The sequence below is a fragment of the Panthera pardus genome, unplaced genomic scaffold (genome assembly GCF_024362965.1).
Source record: "Panthera pardus isolate Hobbes unplaced genomic scaffold, ASM2436296v1 HiC_scaffold_11, whole genome shotgun sequence".
Taxonomy (NCBI): domain Eukaryota; kingdom Metazoa; phylum Chordata; class Mammalia; order Carnivora; family Felidae; genus Panthera; species Panthera pardus.
The window spans coordinates 12,943,831-12,963,740 of NW_026526666.1; the positions used below are offsets into that span (position 1 = coordinate 12,943,831).

Consider the following 19,910-nt stretch of genomic DNA (forward strand, 5'->3'; position numbering starts at 1 on the left):
AGCCCCTCCCCCCACTCCTCTTCCTAAAGCACAGTCTCCTTTGTCCTTCGTGAAGCGTCCTGGCCAAATCCGTAGCATCGAGCTCTCCGAGACTGCTGCGTGACTCGCTCCTCAGCTGTCTGCAGGGCAAGTGTGGTCAGGATTAGGAGGGGCGGGGGCGGGACCTAGATGCTAACCCGGCCCCAGCTCCCTTTCCGTGCCTTCTGAGAGTTCAGCTACTTACAGGTGTGACTTGAAGCCCAGTCCCAAAATGGGGGCCCAGACTGGCTGTGGTTTAGAAAACAGAAGCCTGATCAATTATACTGCCTCCTGTTGGGAGGCTGCCAAGACAAGGGGCCCAAAGAAAAAGGAAGGAGGGTCGAGGGAGCAAATGTGTGCAGATCAGCAGAGCACTGTTGCAGGGGGCCCGTCAAGGGGCTCTGAGCACTGAAATCCCCCCAGGAAGCTTGTCTGCCTGACCCCCCTATGGTCTCAAGGTAGCATAAGTGAGAAAACCACTTAAATCCACCTGGATCCCTTTGTTCTAACCCTCTGGTATCTCTATTTTCCATGTGGCCTCTCTGTTTCCAGAAAGAAGCCTCAGGAACCTGGGAGCAGGAGTGGTCTGGCCACCGACTGCTGGGGTCTTGACTGAGCACTAGGGGGTCTTCACTCAGCTCTAGCGGTCAGCACTGAGCACTGGCGTGAGCTTTGACTGGCAGCCTCTGAGAGCCCTTGAACGTGGGTCTGTCCCAGGGATGGAGCCACTCTCCACGTGCTGGTGGGTCAGGTTCAGAGCCTCTAAGACTGAGGATGGGACTCTCAGCTGTGGTTCTTCCCCAAGGTTAATGGCAACCTCAGGACCTTCAGATCTTCCCACGTGCCTTCTGTCTACCCCACTGTCTTCTTCAAAACACCCCAAGGCCCTTTTCTTAATAGACTTAGAGCTTTTCTCTCCCTAGCCCCACACCCCAAGCCCTTGCTCCTCAGGGACCAGCTTCGTCCTGCAAAGGTCTCCCCTACTGTACCCTTTCCCCAGAAAGATCTAGAGTGAGAGAACAGAGAGGCAAGACGTGCCTTGGTTTTACCTGGCCTAAGCTTGAAGTGGCCAATTCCCTTGTGAAAGTCTCCACCCACCAACAGGGTCCTGAACCCTCCCCCCAGTCACGAAACCCCAATGCTGCCAGACGTACCACATGACAGTCACTCCCCACCCCCACAACGGCGCAGGGCTTTGGCCCCACAGAAGCCACACTTTGCAGCGATATGGTGTTTATTGAAAACCATCTGCCAGAAAACCTGGTCCGTATGTGTGCGTGTGTGCGTGTGTGTGTGTGCACATGCATGTGCGCTTAGGGAGTGCATGCGTGTTCCACGGTCGGCGGTGCAATCAGATGGCCTTGGCCAGCCCCACGCGGTTGTTGATCCTGTCAAAGACACTGTAATACTCCCGGATGAAGACATCTCCCAGGATCCACAGCGGGTCGTCGCCCTCACCCTGGAAACCGCTGGCGCAGAAGCCCAGATCCTGGGAAAGGCAAGGCTGAGATGAAGCTGGTCCGAACCACAGTCACCACATCCGATGGCAAGCCTCCCCCACCACACCCCACAATTACTCTCTCAGTTATTATTTCCTGTCATCCTTGAAATCACCCTCCGAGGCAAGCAGACAAGTATCAGACTCATCTCGCTCAACAAGGTGAAAAACCCGATACTCAGAAAATCAAGTGATGTAATGCAAGATCACTTGGGATGGTCCCCTGACCCCGCTCCTCCTCACTTGTCCTCTCCAGCCTCCAGCCCTCCTCTTAGCACCTACTGCCCTGAGGACCAGCCAGACCAGGCCGGGGGGGCCCCAAGGCCTTACTAGTTGTATATACTCAAGGCCAGGCCAAAGCTGAGGCCAGTGGGTCAGGGGGGGATAAGGGCTGGGTCCCCACAAAACCCAGGCTATCCACAAAAATCCTGGACAAAGCTCCAGAGCCCTGGGCTTAGAAGCTAGAACAGTGGATGGAGGTTCCCACGGAGAGCTGTGGTCCTGCCTACCCCACCCTCCCTCAAGCTGCTGGGCTCTGTCCACCCCATGTCTCCCAGGATGAGGCCATAACAGCCACACGTGAGGCCCAAGGACAACAGGGCCCCACTCAGAAAGGCCAGTTGATCTACATGTACCTCCCACACTCTCCATCTGGGCCACGCCACCAAAGAAGTTCACTGACTTGCCAGGAGAGAGAAGGGGTGCCAGGTGAACCCAGGCTTCCTCTCCTGAGACTCATACCTGGCTGGTGTAGGCAGAGGGGGGCAGTGGGTACTTCCTGCCGTTGATCTCAAAGACCACCATAGGCATGCTGCTCAGTTGCCCGCAGTTGATGTCAAACTAAAGACCAGAAGGAAGTCCTCTTAGATGGGCAAGGGATGTGATCTGGCTGGAAGAGGCAGAGGAGGGCCGAGGCACAGCCCCTTCTTCTGCACTGGAGCCAAGCGGTGGGGAGAGGCTTGCCCACCCAGAGGACTCTAGGGAGATTCTCTCTCAGGCCTCAAGAGTCACAATGACGAGGACCTGCTGTCAGTCAGTGCAGGGACAGACCCCAGCTTGAGACAGAGGGACTGGCCTCAGTGTTTCCCCTCCAGTCTCAGCCAGGACACTGGGAGCTCTTAGCTGTCAAGGAGGAAGCAGGGAGACCCGTGGGGTGGTGAAGGAACAAGGAGGTGCAGCAGAGCTCGGGGATGCACGGCCCTCCTGGAGACCCGGAGGCCAGACCTTGGCCGCTGCAGCTGCATGAGACGTGAGAGCCTCAACAGCTGTGGTGGGCGGAGCTGGAAGGCCATTGTGAAGGTGTTCGGAGAAATCCCAGCCCCCCGGGGGGAAATGGGTCTGGCCTCACCTGGCCAAACTCATCCTGGGTGGCTCCAATGGCCGTCTGGATGTTGAGGATGTCGCTGCTAGGCCCGACCAGCATGGAGGTGCCTGTGTCCAGGATGGCCTGGCAGCCACCATCACAGGCCACCACCACGCCATTGACCGTAACCCTGCAGAGCGGAAACAGGACAGCCTCGCAGCACGTCCAGCATCCAACCCTCCCTCCCCTGCCAGGATCCTCGGGCGGGGAACAAGCCCAAGCACCACTTCCAGAGCTCATAGAAAAGACCTGAAACCATTTTCTCCCAAGTCATTAGCTACATCAAGGCTGCCCCACCTTCTGTGGGACAGAAACGTCAAAAAATTGTAAAATCACATGGCAAGACTTTGGAGTCGGGGCGGAATGAGTCCTGCACAAGTCGCCTAAAGATCTGGTTTCAAATTTTCTCCCCACCATCCACCTGCTGCAAATCTTGTACAAGTCACCCAGCCTTCCTGAACTCGGGCTTCTCATCCACAGAATGGGGTCACAACCCCTCCTTCCTTGACTTCCTCAAGGGATGGTCACGAGGTTCAGACTTGAGGTCAGTAAATTATAAAATGAGGATTACTAATGGCACCACCTCATAGGGTTTTTGCCAGGAATAAACGAGACAGTCTTATTATCACTCATCCCAATGCCTAGCAGGTAGTAAGTGCTCAGTTAGTGCAGCACTCTTAAGAATGAAGCATCGGTGAATGTCCAGCATGCTCATCGGCAAAGGTCATTGGCCTTGGAAGCGTCTAATTCAGAACCTGTTGTGATGGTCTTACAAGCTACGGTGTGCGGGCCTTCTCAGAGCCTCCCGGGCTGATCCCCAGGCCCTCCCGTCCCCACACCTGGAGCCACCCCGTGGCTGGGGCCCAGGGCTGCCGCTCACTCACCTGTCCACGGTGAACTGCCAGTACTCCTGCACGGTCACGGGCACCCAGTGCAGGGGGCCTGTGTAGTAGGAGGGGTCGATGGCTCCCAGCGTGAGCATGCTCCCCGGGCCATTCCTGAAACCAAGGAAACTGGTGACGGGCCGCCGCATCCCCACCCAGGGGCAGATGCCACTGAGACCTGGCCCTCCTGTCCGCCCTGCCCTCGACTCCCACCTCCACCCCGAAGGCTTCAGACGCGTTCTCCCAGCCTCCCTGCTCTTCGGGGCTTTTCCCTGATAACAGCTGCAGCATCATCTCTCTGAGTTCTGTAGCCCCCCGGCTGAGGCAGCACCTGCCTCCCGAGGGGAGGTCAGGAAATGACCACCACACAGGTCACATGACCACTGGGCTCTGCTCAGGTCACCCTCAGGGGTCCCCCTGTGCCCACCCCCTGCCCCCAGGCCTTTGGCTACAAGTAGGAGAGAGAGTCTTCAACAAGGTCCCACATACTCCGGGGCTCTTCTCTCAGCCAGGAAACATGGGCACAATGCAGTGTCACTGAATTCCCCCTCTGCTACTTGTTTTTTTAATGTTTATTTATTTTTGACAGAAACAGAGACACAGGTATGACTTAGCCACCAGTTCCTGGGGTGATCGTCCCTCTCAGGCCTCGGTTTCCTTCATAGTGAAAGGAGAAGACTGGACTCCTTTGGAGCCTACTCTAAAAGTCTGTGGGGGTGCCTGGGTGGCTCAGTTGGTTGAGCATCCAACTTCAACTCAGGTCATGATCTCATCGTTCATGGGTTCAAGCCCGGCGTCAGGCTCTGTGCTGACAGCTTAGAGCCCGCAGCCTGCTTTGGATCCTGTGTCTCCCTCTCTCTCTGCCCCTCTTCCACTTGTGCTCTATCTGTCTCTCTGTCAAAAATAAACATTAAAAAATTTTTTTAATAAAATAAAAATAAATAGAAGTCTATGAATCTCAGTGACACCCACAATGATTATGGAGGCCTGGCTACTTTGGAAAAAAGATGTTAAATGCCCCCATGCAGGGGTGCCTGGGTGGCTCAGTCAGTTAAACGTCCAACTTTGACTCAGGTCATGATCTCACACTTTGTGAGCTCGAGCCCTGTGTCAGGCTCTGTGCTGACAGCTCAGAGCCTGGAGCCTGCTTCAGATTCTGTGTGTCCCTCTCTTCCCCTCCCCAACTCATGCTCTGTCTCTCTCTGTCTCAAAAATAAATAAATGTTAAAAAGAAAAACTGCCCTCGGGCAGAGATGGGGTCAGGCTTCGTTTTTTAAATGCCAGAAATCAAAGTCACATGTTGGTCCAATGGACTCTGTCTGTATCAATGGCTATGTGGGGGACTTTGGGACAAGAAGTTGGGTCTGCCTGGAAACAAGGAGAGGTTTTCTTGGATTCTGGACACCACCCTTGAGTTGCCGTGTCCCAGAGGGGTGGACATTCCTCAGCCAAGAGACCTTGCTGGGCTGTGGACGTCTGACCCTGCCTGGGGACAGCTCCTACCTGTCCAGGTAAACAGAGAACAGGTCTTTGGCCACCAGGTGCTTCTGCATCATATTGTCAAACACAGGCACTGAGTACTCGGACGCTAGAGAGGGGTAGGCCAGCCCCAGGATCCCATCGAACTCAGAGTAGGTAAAGACGTTGCCAGGTTCCTGGGTGCTCAGGCCCACAGTCTGCTGGGGGTCCACGATGGAGGAGACCTGTAAGAGAGGCAGAGTGACCTCCACCAAGGGCCCCTCAGCCAGAGGCAGGAAGATCCCAGGGCAAGTGGGTATCAGGATCAGCCTTGGGGCTCGCCCTCCCTCCTCCAGGTAATGTAGTTACTCGAGCAAAGAAAAGCCCTCCTTTCCCAGCTCTGCGCTGTGGTTTTGAGGGAATTGGTCCAATAAGCCAGGGACTGAGGAAGAGGCTCCGGGCCACTGCTCCCTGGTGCTGCTGACTCTTGGGGAGGCCTGAGCTGCGTGGGCACCTGTCCTGCCTACGGGAGAGGCTGAGGACAGGACCGTCAATGGAGAAGAGCCGTGTCTCCCTTTTGGCTCAAAGCAAAAGAGCCTTCAGCCAGACCCAGAAAGGACTCAAGGAAGATTGAGGTGAAAATCATGGAGGGATGCTGCTTAATCTTGGATAGTGGGTGAGGAAAGAGACAAGGAAGTTAATGTGTATTGTGCCCTTACTGTGTGCCCACCCCTGTGTCGAGTACTTTACAAGCCAAAAAGTGGCAACAGACAGGGGAACCCTTGTCCAGAGGGCACAGGTGCTCTCCTACGCGAAAGAGTATGCTGTTCCATGACACCTGGGCAGGGGATTCGTCCTCCAGGGCTACTGAGGGAGGCCAAGCCAAGGGCACCACTCAAAGATTGGGAGGCGGGGTTCTGACACTCAGCTCCCAGCTGTGTGACTTCGGGCAAGTTACTGACTCCTCTGAGCTTCCGCTTCCTCCTCTGAACAAGGGGATAATAGCACCTTCCTAAGAACGACATTTCCAGTGAAATCACACGGGCGACACTGAAGAGAGCTCAGTGCTGGCACAGGCTGGGGATCCTGGACCAATTATGGCAAGCATAGATGGAGAAGATTGGGAAGATGGAAAGTAGGCATGGAGAAGCCTCTCAAGAGGACTCTGGGGGTTGTCACGGGAAGGAGAGGAGGGAGGAGGGAAGGTCGAGCCACAGCAGCTGCTGGCTAAAATCCCTCTCAGATTTTAAATCCCCACCAGGCCACGGTTGGTGGGGGGGAGGACAGGATCCAAAGGGCCTCTCAGCCGCAGCTGGAGGGACAGCTCACCAGAGCCTGGGCGTCTAGGTGGTGAAGCGGCTGGTTGGGGAGGAAAGGTGAGTGCCTGCTGACCCAAAGCCCCACTCACAGTGACGGTATCGAGACCCAGAAAGCCCTGCATGCTGCCGGTGCCGTACTGGATGGACAGGGGCTCGTTCAGGTTCTGGAAGGTGGAGGACTTGGATGGGTCAAAGCGATGATGGTTTTCTGAAACAGACCCAGAGTTAGTGAGGCCCATAGAATCTTCTCACCAGTGGACGGTGTCAGCCAGGGCTGAGACCCTCACCAGGCCCTGTAAGAATATGGTCTAAATACTAACCATTCTCTCTGCTGAAAATAAGCACCCATTCTCTCTGGATCCCACTCAGTTTAGTAAAGAAAATTGTTCTTTGGTTCTCGACCCACCTCTCTGACCCCCGGTGCTACCCGTGTAGCTTCCAAACAAAACAGGAAAGCAAAAAGCCATCCCTGCGGTTTCCATGGACATTTTACTTTTTCCAGCTTTGGCATCTTAGGCAAGACTCTTTTCTTCTCTGAAATTTGGTTTCCTCCTCTGGTAAATGGAGGTAGAGAGGGCACCAATCTCCCAGGATTGTTGAAGGAATAAATTAATAGCATGTATTAGATGTTTACTCATCATCAACAGTAAGACCCTCTCACTTCATTCTCCAGGCACCCACCGGCATATAATAGCCCCATTTTATAGAAAGGAAAACCGAGGACCCAGAAGGGTCAGCAGCTTGCCTTGGCTCCTGATGGAGACTAAATAAATAAGTAAATAAATAGCCTAAGCTTCTCTAATTTCCAGCTGGTGCTTTACACATTAGACCCGTGATTTGCACACCTTCCCAATCCATGGCCCGGTGGGAAGGGCTGAGCCAGGAGATGGGGCACAACCGGGAGGCTGGGAACATCAGAGCAAGCTCTCCTGCACCCACGTTCCCCCTGCCCAGCACCTTGACCGTGGCTGGCAGAGGGGCCCTGGGGTCTGAGCCCGGAGAGGCGGGCCAGAAAGGGAGGTCACTTACTGCAGGCATAACTCTTGCAGTCGACAGAGGGCACCCAGAGGTCCGAGGAGCCGGTGTCAAACACCACGGTGAATTCCTGGGGCGGGGTCCCAATGTAGATCTTCCCAAAGTACTGACACTGGGGACAGACAGCACGGGGTCAGGGGTGGGGAGCACAGCATAGGGGTGAGCGTCGATGTTTGGCATCGAGAAAAGGGGGGAAGGGGGAATGAGGGTCCCTGGGGAGGATTCTTCACCTCCAGCCACCATGCTGGCTCCCACCTGAGCCGTGATCTCCTGGCCCCTCCCACAAGCCCCAGACATTAGATCAAAATGTGGGCCCTTCTTGGCAGGAAGACTGGGCCCTCCTGCCAGGGGCAGGGACATAAAGATGGGGCACCAGCGAGGTACGGACCCCCACGTCCCAACCCAAGCTGCCCCTGCCATGCCGCCTTGCCAGCCTCCCCATGAGTCAGAACTAGGGCCGGTGAGGAGGGTGGGGAGGGGGGGTGCCAGCGTGACCTAGATAAGGAAATGAGAGCACTGGAGACAAAAGGCTGTTTACTGCAGTGACAGATGACAGATGAGGAAGAGACAGGCTCCAGAAAGGAAGAGGGCACAAGGGGCGTACCTGTCACGTCCTAGGCGGTGGCACATGGGTACCAGTACCCCATCCCTGCCCAGCCCGGATGAAGTCATGGGTTTCCTAAGGCATGGGGGTGCACCTGGGAGCAGATTATGTGCCCCCAAGGGATGTTTTCTGCAGGTTGCCTGAGCTCAGACCCTTCCGGGGGTGACATTCAGAGCCCTGCCTTTGCCGGGTCCGCTGGCCCACCGCAGAGCTGACTGAGGGGCAGGGAGATGGCCTCCATAGCCCACAGGGCTCCATGATTCCTCGAAGTGGGAAACAGGCCGGGTCCGGGAGGGGGCGTCCATCACACTCTGTGAGAAGCATTACCGGAAGGTGGGCAGAGCCACTTACGTCCAAGAAGTTGGCCAAGGGCTCGTTGGGCACCTTGTCTAAGTTGGAGTACTTGTTTCTGATGCCATATGGGTGTTCCTTCAGAAAGTCCTCCAGCAGCCCGTGCTCTTTCAAGGCCTTCCTCAGTGATTTGCCCTTGTGCAGAGGGACCCTGAGGAGACGGGGGAGAATTCATGATGCCGGGGGGCATCTCCCCAGGGCTGCCTGGCCTCCCAGAAGGTGCCCAGAGGCTCTGGGTTCCGTAAGCTACTCCCCCACTTTCTTTTTTTATATCATAACTCAAAGTAAAAATTGTATTCTACATCAGTTCACAAATCAGCGCCTACCCTTACTAAATACAACGCACTCTGATATTCCCTGTTCCTTTCTCTTTTTTAATGCTGCCAGAGACTCAGTGAATGTATTTCATAACTTGCTAGTGAATACTGTAACTCCAAGGTGTGAGAGACCCAATATCATCCAGTCTCCAAATTCTTACTATCTACCTACCATGTGTCAGACATTGTATGGGGCACAGGGGTACAGTCTCTGCCCCCCACCGGGACATGCTGTCTAGAGAGGAAATGATGTCCCCCACACCCTGCTAAATTCCGTGAGAGTGCTCTGCCCTTGTGACCCCTATGACTGGCTCTCTGGGTGGCCTGAAGTGTGTGGAAAGTCTTTGAAGGGTCTCAGTACAGAGCGTGGACCTCAAGGGAGCTTCTGGAGTTTAGGGGTTGGATGTTGGAAGCAAACCAACAGAAGAGAGTCTGGAGGGGAAACATGAAGGAGGGTTCTAGACCCAGCTTTACAGGCTGTGGCACTTTGGGTCGCTCCCCAAAACCCTCTGAGTTTCAGCTCGGTCTCAGCATAAGGGGTGAACTCCTTCCTCTCTCCAGCCACTCTCCAGCCCTGCCTTTGGCCAACCGTAGCTTCACTCTCTGGCTCCCAGGTCCCCCCTCCAGTAGCTTGAAGGAATGGAGCCAGATGATCCCGGGGTCCCTCAGTTCTAAGGGCCATGCGGTCCTCCTCTGTGAGCCTCGTCCTCTGAAGGACGAGTGGCGACCACGGCCATGAAAGTGCTTTGAGAGTAATAAAATGGCAGCAGTCAAATAAAACAAAAAATGGGTTCTCTCATGTTGTTCACATCCCAAACGGATCCCATATGGAACAGGCCTGTGTGTGAATTATGGTCTCTCCTCTGGTGCCTCTCTTCCCCAGCCCTCATGTGTGAATTCCACCCAACGGAAATAAAAGGTCCTCGAGATTGTTTCTCAGCCTTTGTCTCTGATGATAGAAAAGGACGTAAGCCCAAAAGGAAGGAAGTTAGTCTGAGCTCCCAAGACCAAGCCCACAGCTGCCCTTTCCTGTGTCCCGATGTCTCCACTGAGCACTTGTGTCCAGCACGAGGTCCCAGAGAGCCTCCCTCTGAGGGACACCTGCAGCCCACTGCCCCACACAGAGACCAGGAAGCTCACCGTGGAAACCCCCACTCCCCCAGCGCTGCCCCTAGTTCCCGCACTGAGAGCCCCCCCACCCAATGCCTGGCACTCAAAAGAGCCTCACTTTCAAGGACCATGAGGAGCTCCGACTGGTCAAAGCCACCCTGACCCCTTTTTAGGGATCCAGCTTCCCAGGGATGGATTCAGGTTCCCCCAGTCCCGGGGCTCAACAGGGCTCAAACCTGGGATAAGGCTCAAACCAGAGATAGCATGATTTTGTGGTAAGAGTGCCAGTCTGCTTGGGACCAAGTCCTAGCTCCTCCCTTTGACCCTCACAGTCTTGAGTAGCTCAGGGGTCCTCCCTGAACAACAGCTTCCTCATCTGTAAAATGCAAATAATACTATCTACCTAATCCAGGAGGATTCGCGGTAGCAGAGGTAAATATCCAACCAAGTTTCTGGCACCTGGTAGCAAGCAGCTCAAGAAATATCAATCATGGGGCACCTGGCAGGCTCAGTCAGGAGAGTGTGTGACTCTTGGTCTCAGGGTCGTGAGTTTGAGCCCCCCATTGGGTGTCGAGATTACTTTTAAAAAATCGTTTCAGGGGCGCCTGGGTGGCTCAGTCGGTTAAGCGTCCGACTTCGGCTCAGGTCATGAACTCGCGGTCCATGAGTTCGAGCCTCGCGTCGGGCTCTGGGCTGATGGCTCGGAGCCTGGAGCCTGCTTCCGATTCTGCGTCTCCCTCTCTCTCTGCCCCTCCCCCGTTCATACTCTGTCTCTCTCTGTCTCAAAAATAAATAAACGTTAAAAAAAATTTTTTAAATAAAAAAAATTAAAAATCGTTTCAAAAAAAAGTCTCAAAAAAAAGAAATATCTGTTATAATTTTTGGAGGAGAATTTGGGAACTTCCACCACAGAGAGAACTTTATTTCGTTTAAGAAATGCATACATAGGGGCACCTGGGTGGCTCAGTCAGCTAAGCATCCGACTTCAGCTCAGGTCACGATCTCACAATTCGTGGGTTCGAGCCCCGCGTCGGGCTCTGTGCTGACAGCTCAGAGCCTGGAGACTGTTTCTGATTCTGTGTCTCCCTCTCTCTGCCCCCCCCCCCCCCCCGCCGTTCATGCTCTGTCTCTCTCTGTCTCAAAAATAAATAAACGTTAAAAAAAAAATTAAAAAAAAAAAGAAATGCATACATAGCTCTCATCACGCGCCAGACACCGTTCAAAGCATTTTACAAACACCAGCTCATATAGTCTGCATGCCAACCCTGTGAGATAGATGCTTTCTGTTACCCTCGTTTTATAGCAGGAGAGGAAACAGGGCGCAGAGAGTCAGGTTACTGATGGAGCTGGGGATCAACTCACAGGCAATTTGACTCCAGAAACCATCCCCTTAATCCCACAGGCTGTCCCCTCTGGGCCCTGGTCCTTGGCCACCGCACCCTGCAGTGGCGGGGCTCACTCAGAGGAAAGGATCCCAGATGCAAAGGCAAGACCAGTGGAGCGCTTCTCCTGGGAACCTGCAGCATTTCCTCAGAAGATTCCCCAGGGCAAGGAGGGGAAGCCCAGGAGAGACCCACCGGAGCAGATACACCTGACACCCTTCCCCCCACGTCCCCCTGGGGCCTGACACACACCTGGTGATCCCACTGCCCTGGGAGAGAGCCAGGACTGCAAGTAGCACCACGAGACACTTCATCCTGGACGGTGGGCTGGCCACTGCTCGAGCCGGTGCCCGTTCCCACAGCCTTTATAGAGTGAGCCCCGTCCCCTCCGGCTGGAGGCCCAGGCTGCGAAGATAACCCCCTGACTTCGGGCTGTTCCCCAAACACATTAAGACAGGACCCAGAGTACCTAACACCCACTCCGATAAGGGCCACGAATTCCACCACCGCAGGGACTTCAAAGTGGAAGTGTACACATGCTGGGGAATGTCCCAGAGGCCTCCCTGACCTGATTTCCCCTTCCACAAGGGACTTCTCAAGCGAACCCAGGCAGGGCCACCCCCGGAAACCTGTGTCGCCTTCCACCTTGAGGGCTGTAAAGAGGTCTCTTTTCAGCAACCCCCCTCCCCCTGTCCAAGCTGCCTCTCCTGCCTGGGCCTGACTTCACAGACAGCCAGCAGCCTGCTCTGCCCGGGATCCTCCGGCTCAGGCCTCCCAGCCCCGTGTTCCAGGGAGCATTCAGTGCACTGCCCAGGCAGGGATGCTCCTTCAGTTGGCCACCCCGGTCTAAGAGAGATGGCAGGACCAACACTCCTACACCGTCAGGGCCGTGGCCCCCGGTTCCATGCTGGAAGGGTGTTGGGAAGGGCGGGATAGGTGCCGGATCCCCTGAGCAATGGAGGGCTGGCGAGGGTGAACAGGGGAGGCAGGCATGTGCCGCGCACACACAGAGGGCGGAAAATGTGGCATGATGGTCAGGTTTAGGCAACAGGTTAGGCCGAGAGCCGGCACCCTCGTCCACACAAAGGTCTAGGAAGAGCTTCTCCGAAACACACATGTGGGGCTTTGTGATGAGTAGAGGGCCCCTGAGAGAGAATGAGGGCCAAAAGGAAAAAAAGACTCAGCCACAGAAGCGGTAGAGAAGACCACACCTTGGGACGAGGGGAGGCTATAAACTGGAAAGTCAGGATCAAGTCAGAATAAGGCAGGGGCTTTGGGGCCACGGGTTGGCAGGAGAGCATGGGGCCGGCCACCGACAGCCTTCAGGACAGACATCAGGGTAGCAAGGCAGGACTGGTGGGGGTGGACTAGAGAGGGCAGGCTGGGTATCCAAAGAGGCAGGCATGTCGTGGGCCCTGGACACAGGGGCACGCTGAGAGAGACAGGCCTGGAAGTTTCCTGCATTTGACATGAGGGCCTCAGGAGGCCCATCGACGGGGGACCTGAGTGCTTTATGGAAGGACTTAGGAAGACAGCCAGATGTGATCCCTCCTGTGAGATGCCACACCCAGCCATCTACGTCCTGCTCAGAAGGCCAGGACACTGCTGCCCCCGGTGCCCCAGGACATGGCCAGGAGCACATCTTCATGGCACCCTCCCACCCTGCCATTCCAAAAGCCAGGGAAACAGAAAGAAAAAAACACCACTCAATGGTACCGCGTGTTTCCTGTTTCTTCCCTGAAGACATTTGCCCTGCCAGGCCGGGGCCGTATGTCCTGCCCCAGTGGCCCTGCCTCCGAGTGGTCTTTCCTCCCTCACCCCAGCACGGAGCATGAGGCACAGAAGAGGCTCACTAAACGTTTGGTCAAGCAAATGAGTTAATGAATGGTCTTCCTACCCTTCTGGAGGCACCACAGGTCACATCTTTATTATGAGCTACAGATGAGGAGACAGAGACTCAGAGAGGTTGAGGGACTTGCTTGAACTGCCACAGATCCCTGGTCTGACACCCTACACACTGCCCCACAGGGCCCGGCAAGCTATGGCAATTTCATGAATTTGCAATATCCTGTCTGGACCGGCTCTGTTCCTAGCTTACTCCTGCTGACCACCGGATACCCCTTGGGACGGCCATGCCCGTGCGCATCCTCCGGGGCTGGGACCCTCCAGGGTCAACACCACCAAGTGGGAGCGTTGTAGCAACTCTGCTCCACGTCACCAGGAGCCCAGCCCAACCCAGAGGCAAACAGTCCTGGACAATGAGCCTGGGAAGTCAGGCTCAGCCATCCCTCCCATCGGAAGGTGACCCTCAAAGCCAAAAACTAAAGATCCCTTAGCACCGGTTGTTTCGTGTTTACTCACGAGATTGAGATCATTCTAACAGCATTCAAGTGCACTCTATCAGGAACGTTGCCCCAGATGGCACAGAGCGTTAGAACTGCTTATCCATGGGTGCAGGCCAAGAATTGCAAAAAGCTTTTAGAAAAACCATGATAAGATTTCATCACTGGCTACCCAGCACCAGGTGGGGACAACTCCCCTTCATCTAGATTTTTTTCTAAGTTCCTTATTAACTTTGAGAGAGAGAGAGCACACATAGGGGAGGAAGAGAGAGAGAGAATCCCAAGTAGGCTCCACACTGTGTGTCCGTACAGACCTGACACGGGGCTTGAACTCACAAACCATGAGATCATGACATGAGCCAAAATTAAGAGTCGGTTGCTTCACTGACTGAGCCACCCAGGCGCCCTCCACCTTGGTCTACATTCTTTGTGCCTGGCGACTAACCAACAAAAGTGGCTAAACAAAATCAGGGACTTGGGACAACCTGTCCTGGGTGCCCACCCTGTGATCTCCACTCAGACATAAGCAGCAACAAAGCCAGTCCAACTCATAACTTGAGAAGTTCTATGTGTGAACCATGGCCACTGAGATATGGAGCTGGTGTCATCTCCACGCCTGGGGATCCCACAGTCGGGTGGGGACGGATCGGATCCCATGTGCGACCCTTCTGTGATAAGCGGTATAGGAGGAAATCCAAAGGGACACACATCTCCCACTGCAAGGTGCCAGTTGACAAGGGAGCATGGCTTCTGGAAAGTGCATGTGTGACCATCCTGGGCTTCAGTCCTGGGTCTGTCACATGGTCCTGTGGCCTTGAGCAAGTTCCTTCATTTCTTGATGCCTCAGTTTCCTCTTCTGACACTGAGATGCTCATGTGAGGATCAAAGGACAGTCCAGTGCTACCATGTGTTAGGACCTCTATATATACGAGTCATAAATGACTGCAATTGCGTGACCTTGAATGTTCCACGTCATTCCCCAGCCTTGGTGATATGTGGGATTTACAAGCTCATGTTGCTGGTCTGAACCTCAGGTCTGTACAAAGCATCTGTTCATCTCCTGCTCTAGAAATCAACTGAATTTTGGCATTGACCCTCCAGGCCGGGGGCAAGTTAATCTTGGTCTTTTTGCATAGTGCCCCACAGATATGCTTCAACACACATGACTCTCCAGCAGACCAAGCTTTGGGGTGCGCTTGGTGATCTTTCCTTGCCCCTGCCTGGGACACTGTTGCCTCCATGCCTCACCTGGGCCAAACCACTCTTCTGGAAGCTACCTGGGTCATACTCCCCGAGAGAGGCCACACATTGACTCCTCTCTGGTCTTGCCACGCCCCCTGGGCCACCACTAGAAAGCAGGCCCCAGGTCCCTGCCACTGACGACCCACCTGTCTCCCTTGCCTCTACCTTCTACAACCTCTGAGGAACCCTGAGTTCTCTTACGGGCTTAGGCTTCAGGCAACAACATCCTGACCTGGAAATCCTACACATTGCCTTGGCTCTCCACCCTGCCTACATCTTCCTCGAGGCAAAAAAAAAAAAAAAAAAGTAGTGACGTCGCTTCTTTTCCTGAGGAAAAGAGAAAGGAGAAAATGAGAGAATTTTTTAAAAGCGTAAGTCAGGGGCGCCTGGGTGGCTCAGTCAATGAGGCATCTGACTTGGGCTCAGGTCATGATCTCACCATTCGTGGGCTTGAGCCCCTGTCGAGCTCTGTGCTGACAGCTCAGAGCCTTCAGCTGCTTCAGATTCTGTGTCTCCCTCTCTCTGCTCCTCCCTGGCTCATGCTCTGTCTCTCTCTCAAAAATAAATAAACATCAAAAAAAGTTTTTAATTTAAAATACATCCACCCATTTCACAGATGAATAAACAGGAGCTTAGAAAGCTCGACCGATCTTCCAAAGTCACTCAGCTATTAACAAGGGATCTGGGATCCAAACTTGGGTCTGTTTGGCTCTTGACCACACATCCTCTCAGCCTGACCACATGGCTCTCACAGCACCAAAATTCCAAACATCGGCAAAGACAGCCACTTTGTGCCCACACTTGACAAGCCTCAGGCTGAAGATGAAGAAGTCCTGGGGTCCTTCACACAGGACAGAGGAACAGCAAAGGCTCACCCAGGAGAGACCTTGAGAGGGCAGAGACCTGGAAAATGCATCAGAAAAAAAAAAAAAAGGTGGGGGTGGCACATGGGTGGCTCAGTCGGTTAAGCAGCCGACTCCTGATTTCAGCTCAGGTCATGATCTCTCATGGGATCATGGGATTGAGTCCCAGCTTGGGCTCTGTGCAGACAGCTTGGAGCCTGCTTGGGCTTCTCTCTCTCTCTCTCTCTCTCTCTCTCTCTCTCTCTCTCTCTGCCCCTCTCCTGCTCAAGCTCTAAATAAATAAATAGACATTAAAAAACAAGAAAATACATCAGAAGCCTACCCTGAACATTTGTAAAACTCCCTACGCTTCTCCCTTCTTGCCCCAGGTGACCTCTGTGAGTGATATACTGGCCTGTCCACCAGTCTGTCAGCAGAACTTTGTGGGGAGAACCGCTCCCAGCCTCCAAAAGATGCACCTCTATTTGTTGTGCAGTAAGTACCCTGAGGCCTGGAAACATCTGTCCAACGCATCGTGGAATTGCCAGGTCCTCTTGGGAGAAGGGCAGGGTGGGGGTCCTGCCCTGCCGACAGCAGAGCACATTATTAGTCACAGCAAACTGCCCTGGGGAAGCCCATCCAGCTCCGGAAGGGGACGAGGAGAAGGAGGGAGGAGTCGAGGCAAATCTCCAGAGCACTGATGCAGGACTCTGGGCACTTGGCCAAATCCGGTCTCTAGATCACTGTGTCACACATCTTGAGATCACGTTTTGCTTTACACATACAGATTTAAGGCATCACTAGACAGTTAGGGAGGAGGACGGGGTCAAAATTTCAAGCGATAGTATTGTAGTGATGTCAGTTTCACCAAGTTCACAGCTTTGATATTCGTACTGATTCGTATTTTAGCAATGATAAGAAAATGCCCTTGATTGTTGGACACACTGAAGTAAAGGAGTAGTGTGCCTCCCAAGTTCTAACAGGGTTTCTAAGAGACCAGAAAACATGCCGAGAGGGAGAAGAGAAGAAAGCAAAGGTGGAGAGGTATCAACGTATGAGGTGTCTGGGTAAAGGTGTGCAGGACTTCCTTGCACGGTTTCTGGGTGTTTGAAATTATTTCCAAATAAAGGGATTTTAAAGATCGAGGTAACGCAAGTTCTTCTTCAAAGAAATTCCGTATTTATGGATTTGATACATGCCGTCCAGTGTGTCCAGAGGAAGAGGATGGAAACCGAACAGCAACAGAGCCCGCGACTCGGGCAGCCCGGGGCCATGTGCCAGGGGAAGCCATTCAGCTGAGGCTACAGACAAGTGGGGGCCAGCTGGCCCTAAATCCCCTTCCGGGAAGGTGAAAAAAGGAAGAAAGTAGAACAGGAAAGAGGAAGGATGGGATAGGAAGATTCTCTGGTATGGCTCAGGTCATGATCTCATGGTAGCTCATGGGTTCGAGCCCCAAGTCGGGCCCCGTGCTGGCAGCAAGGGGCCTGTTTGGGATTCTCTCTTTCCCTCTTTCTGGGCCCCTCCCTCATGAGCATCGTCTCTCTCTCTCTCTCTCTCTCTCCTTCTCAAAATAAATAAATAACCTCAAAAAACCAAAAAAATCCTCTGGTAGAAATCAGGCCTCTTCCAACTCTGCCTGCCTTCCACACGGGGCCTACGTATCATGACCGGGCAAGGTGGTGCTCAAACGGGACATTGAAGATGGACATGGGGACACGAGGCCACTGCAGGACAATGAAACAGAATCACAGCGTCATGAATCTTGAGAATGTTTTGCTTCATAAATACAGTTTTAAGGAATCTCTAAATAGTTAGGAAGGAGGACCTGGTCCAAAATTTCAACTTCAAAAACTTCATGACCTTGGATTTGGCAATGATTGCTTGTAGACGACACCAAAAGCATAGGCAACAAAAGAAGGGAAATAGATACATTAGACTACATCAAAACTGAACACTTTTGCCCATCCAAGGACACTACAAGCAGGGTGGTAAATGCAACTTCTGGGATGGGGAAAAATACTTGCAAATCAAATATCTGATAAGGGGTTCATAACCAGAATATATAACAAAGAATTCCTACAATGCAACAACACACACACAAAACAAGTAACCCAATTACAAAAAGGGCAAAGGACTCACACAGACATTTCCTCAAAGAAGATGTACTAGGGGCGTCTGGGTGTCTCAGCTGGTTGAACATCCAACTCTTGATTTTGGCTCAGGTCATAATCTCATGGTTTGTGAGTTTCCACACCACGTTGGACTCTGTGCTGACATACAGAGCCTGGTTGGGATTCTCTCTCTCCCTCTCCCTATGCCCCTCCCCTGCTCCCTTTCCCTCTCTCAAAATAAACGAACATTTAACAAATTTTAAGAAGATGTACATTGGCCAACAAGCATATGAAAACATGTTCAACATCACGGATCGTTAGGAAAATGCAGGTCAAACTGCGATGAGGGATCAGCTCACACATAAAATTCACAGGGCACCTGGGTGGCTCAGTCAGTTAAGCATCTGACTCTTGATATAGGCTCAGGTCATGATCTCAAGGTCATGAGCTCAAGCCCTGTGCCAGGCTCCGTGCCGAGCATGGAGCCTGCTTGGGATTCTCTCTCTCTCTCTCTCTCTCTCTCTCTCTCTCTCTCTCTGTCTTTCTTCCTCTCTCTCTCTCTCTCCCCCTTCCCCACTTGCATGCTAGCTCTCTCTCCAAATAAATAAATAAACATTGTAAAAAATAAATTAAAATAAAATTTACTTATAAGTAAAAAGAAATACACTCTTATGAACCAAACATGAAATGTGATATATACATCTCTTTAAAACTCACTGGATGAGGAGCGCCTGGGTGGCTCAGTCAGTTAAGTGACTGACTTCGGCTCAGGTCATGATCTGTCAGTTTGTGAGTTCAAGCCCTGCATCGGACTCTGTGCTGACAGCTCAGAGCCTGGAGCCCCTTCGGATTCTGTGTCTCCCTCTCTCTCTGCCCCGCCCCTGCTGGCGCTCTGCTCTCTCTCTCTCTCTCTCTCTCTCTCTCTCTCCTTCAAAATGAATAAACATTAAAACTCATTGCATGCGAGATGGACAACTTTACCTGTCACATCCTCTCTTTGAGCATCTGGAAAACCAGCCCCTTCCTGGCATGGTTCTTCAAGTCCCTGCATCCTTGTAGAACGGGAAGAATGCGAGGCCTGAGCCACAGGGTTTTCAGAACTGGAGAACGTGGCCCTCAGTCCTTTCGGCCCACCGTGTACCAGGCGCCCCTGCTTCGCCTTTGTTTTGTGATCACCAACCTCACGGTCCTCATCAGTAAACATCTCCCACCTCGTAGGGTTTTTGTGATGACCACTGAAGCCCCGCGAAGTGCCTGGTAGACAGCAGGCACTCAGGAAATGCCAGCTCTTAGTATTATTCTGTTCTCCTCTAACACCACCAAAAGTATTCAGAGTCGGTAGTGTTACCCATATTTCACAAAGAAGAGAAATGGAGCTTAAAGGGATTAAGTCGCTCACCCAGCTCCTGCGTCAGAGCGGTGTTGCCAGGATTTTAATCCAGAACCGCTTTGATTCCAAAACCCGAGAGCCTTCTACTCCACCCTGCTTGGGCCTCATTTAACAGACGAGAAACCTGAGGTTCAGCGACACCGGCAAGGGGTCGGTGTCAGACGCCGATGGGCCAGGCGGGTAACTCAGAAGAGTATGGGAGACGGTGCAAAAAACTTCATCTGCTGGAGAGTCTACCAAATAAGCTCCGGTTTGTTTGTTTGTTTTTTTCTTTTTTTTTTTTTAATTTTTTTTTTAATATTTATTTATTTTTGAGAGAGACAGAGACAGAATGCGAGTGGGTTAGGGGCAGAGAGAGAAGGAGACACAGAATCAGAAGCAGGCTCCAGGCTCCGAGCCGTCAGCCCAGAGCCCGACGCTCGACTCACAAGTTTGAACTCACGAGCTGTGAGATCATGACCTGAGCCGAAGTCGGACGCTAAACCGACTGAACCACCCAGGCTCCCCAATAATCTCCGTTTTTACCACCCTGCGGGTTAGGCGTGTAACATGACAGGAGCCTGTGTGGCACTGAAGATTGTTTCAGAGTCTAATTTTTAAAGTAAATATCAAAACACGCAAAGAATTTAATTCCCTTCCAAAAA

At 53.0% G+C, this 19,910-nt stretch overlaps 1 protein-coding gene across 2 annotated transcripts; it reads right to left on the minus strand.

Moving 5' to 3' along the window:
• Window positions 1-1,234: 1,234 nt before the first annotated feature.
• LOC109272185 (chymosin-like) lies at window positions 1,235-19,206 on the minus strand. Of its 2 annotated transcripts, none has more exons than XM_053891353.1 (9): window positions 18,858-19,206; window positions 8,531-8,681; window positions 7,570-7,687; window positions 6,630-6,748; window positions 5,267-5,466; window positions 3,764-3,877; window positions 2,865-3,009; window positions 2,258-2,356; window positions 1,235-1,507 (listed from the first exon to the last, which is right to left on the minus strand). In XM_053891353.1, exons 1-9 carry the CDS (start codon window positions 18,905-18,907, stop codon window positions 1,370-1,372), a joined length of 1,134 nt encoding a protein of 377 aa, XP_053747328.1. In that variant the 5' UTR covers window positions 18,908-19,206; the 3' UTR covers window positions 1,235-1,369. The 2 variants fall into 2 exon arrangements, with proteins under 2 accessions (XP_053747328.1, XP_019313599.2); XM_019458054.2 differs by lacking the exon at window positions 18,858-19,206 and adding an exon at window positions 11,592-11,660.
• Between the last annotated feature and the right edge of the window lie 704 nt (window positions 19,207-19,910).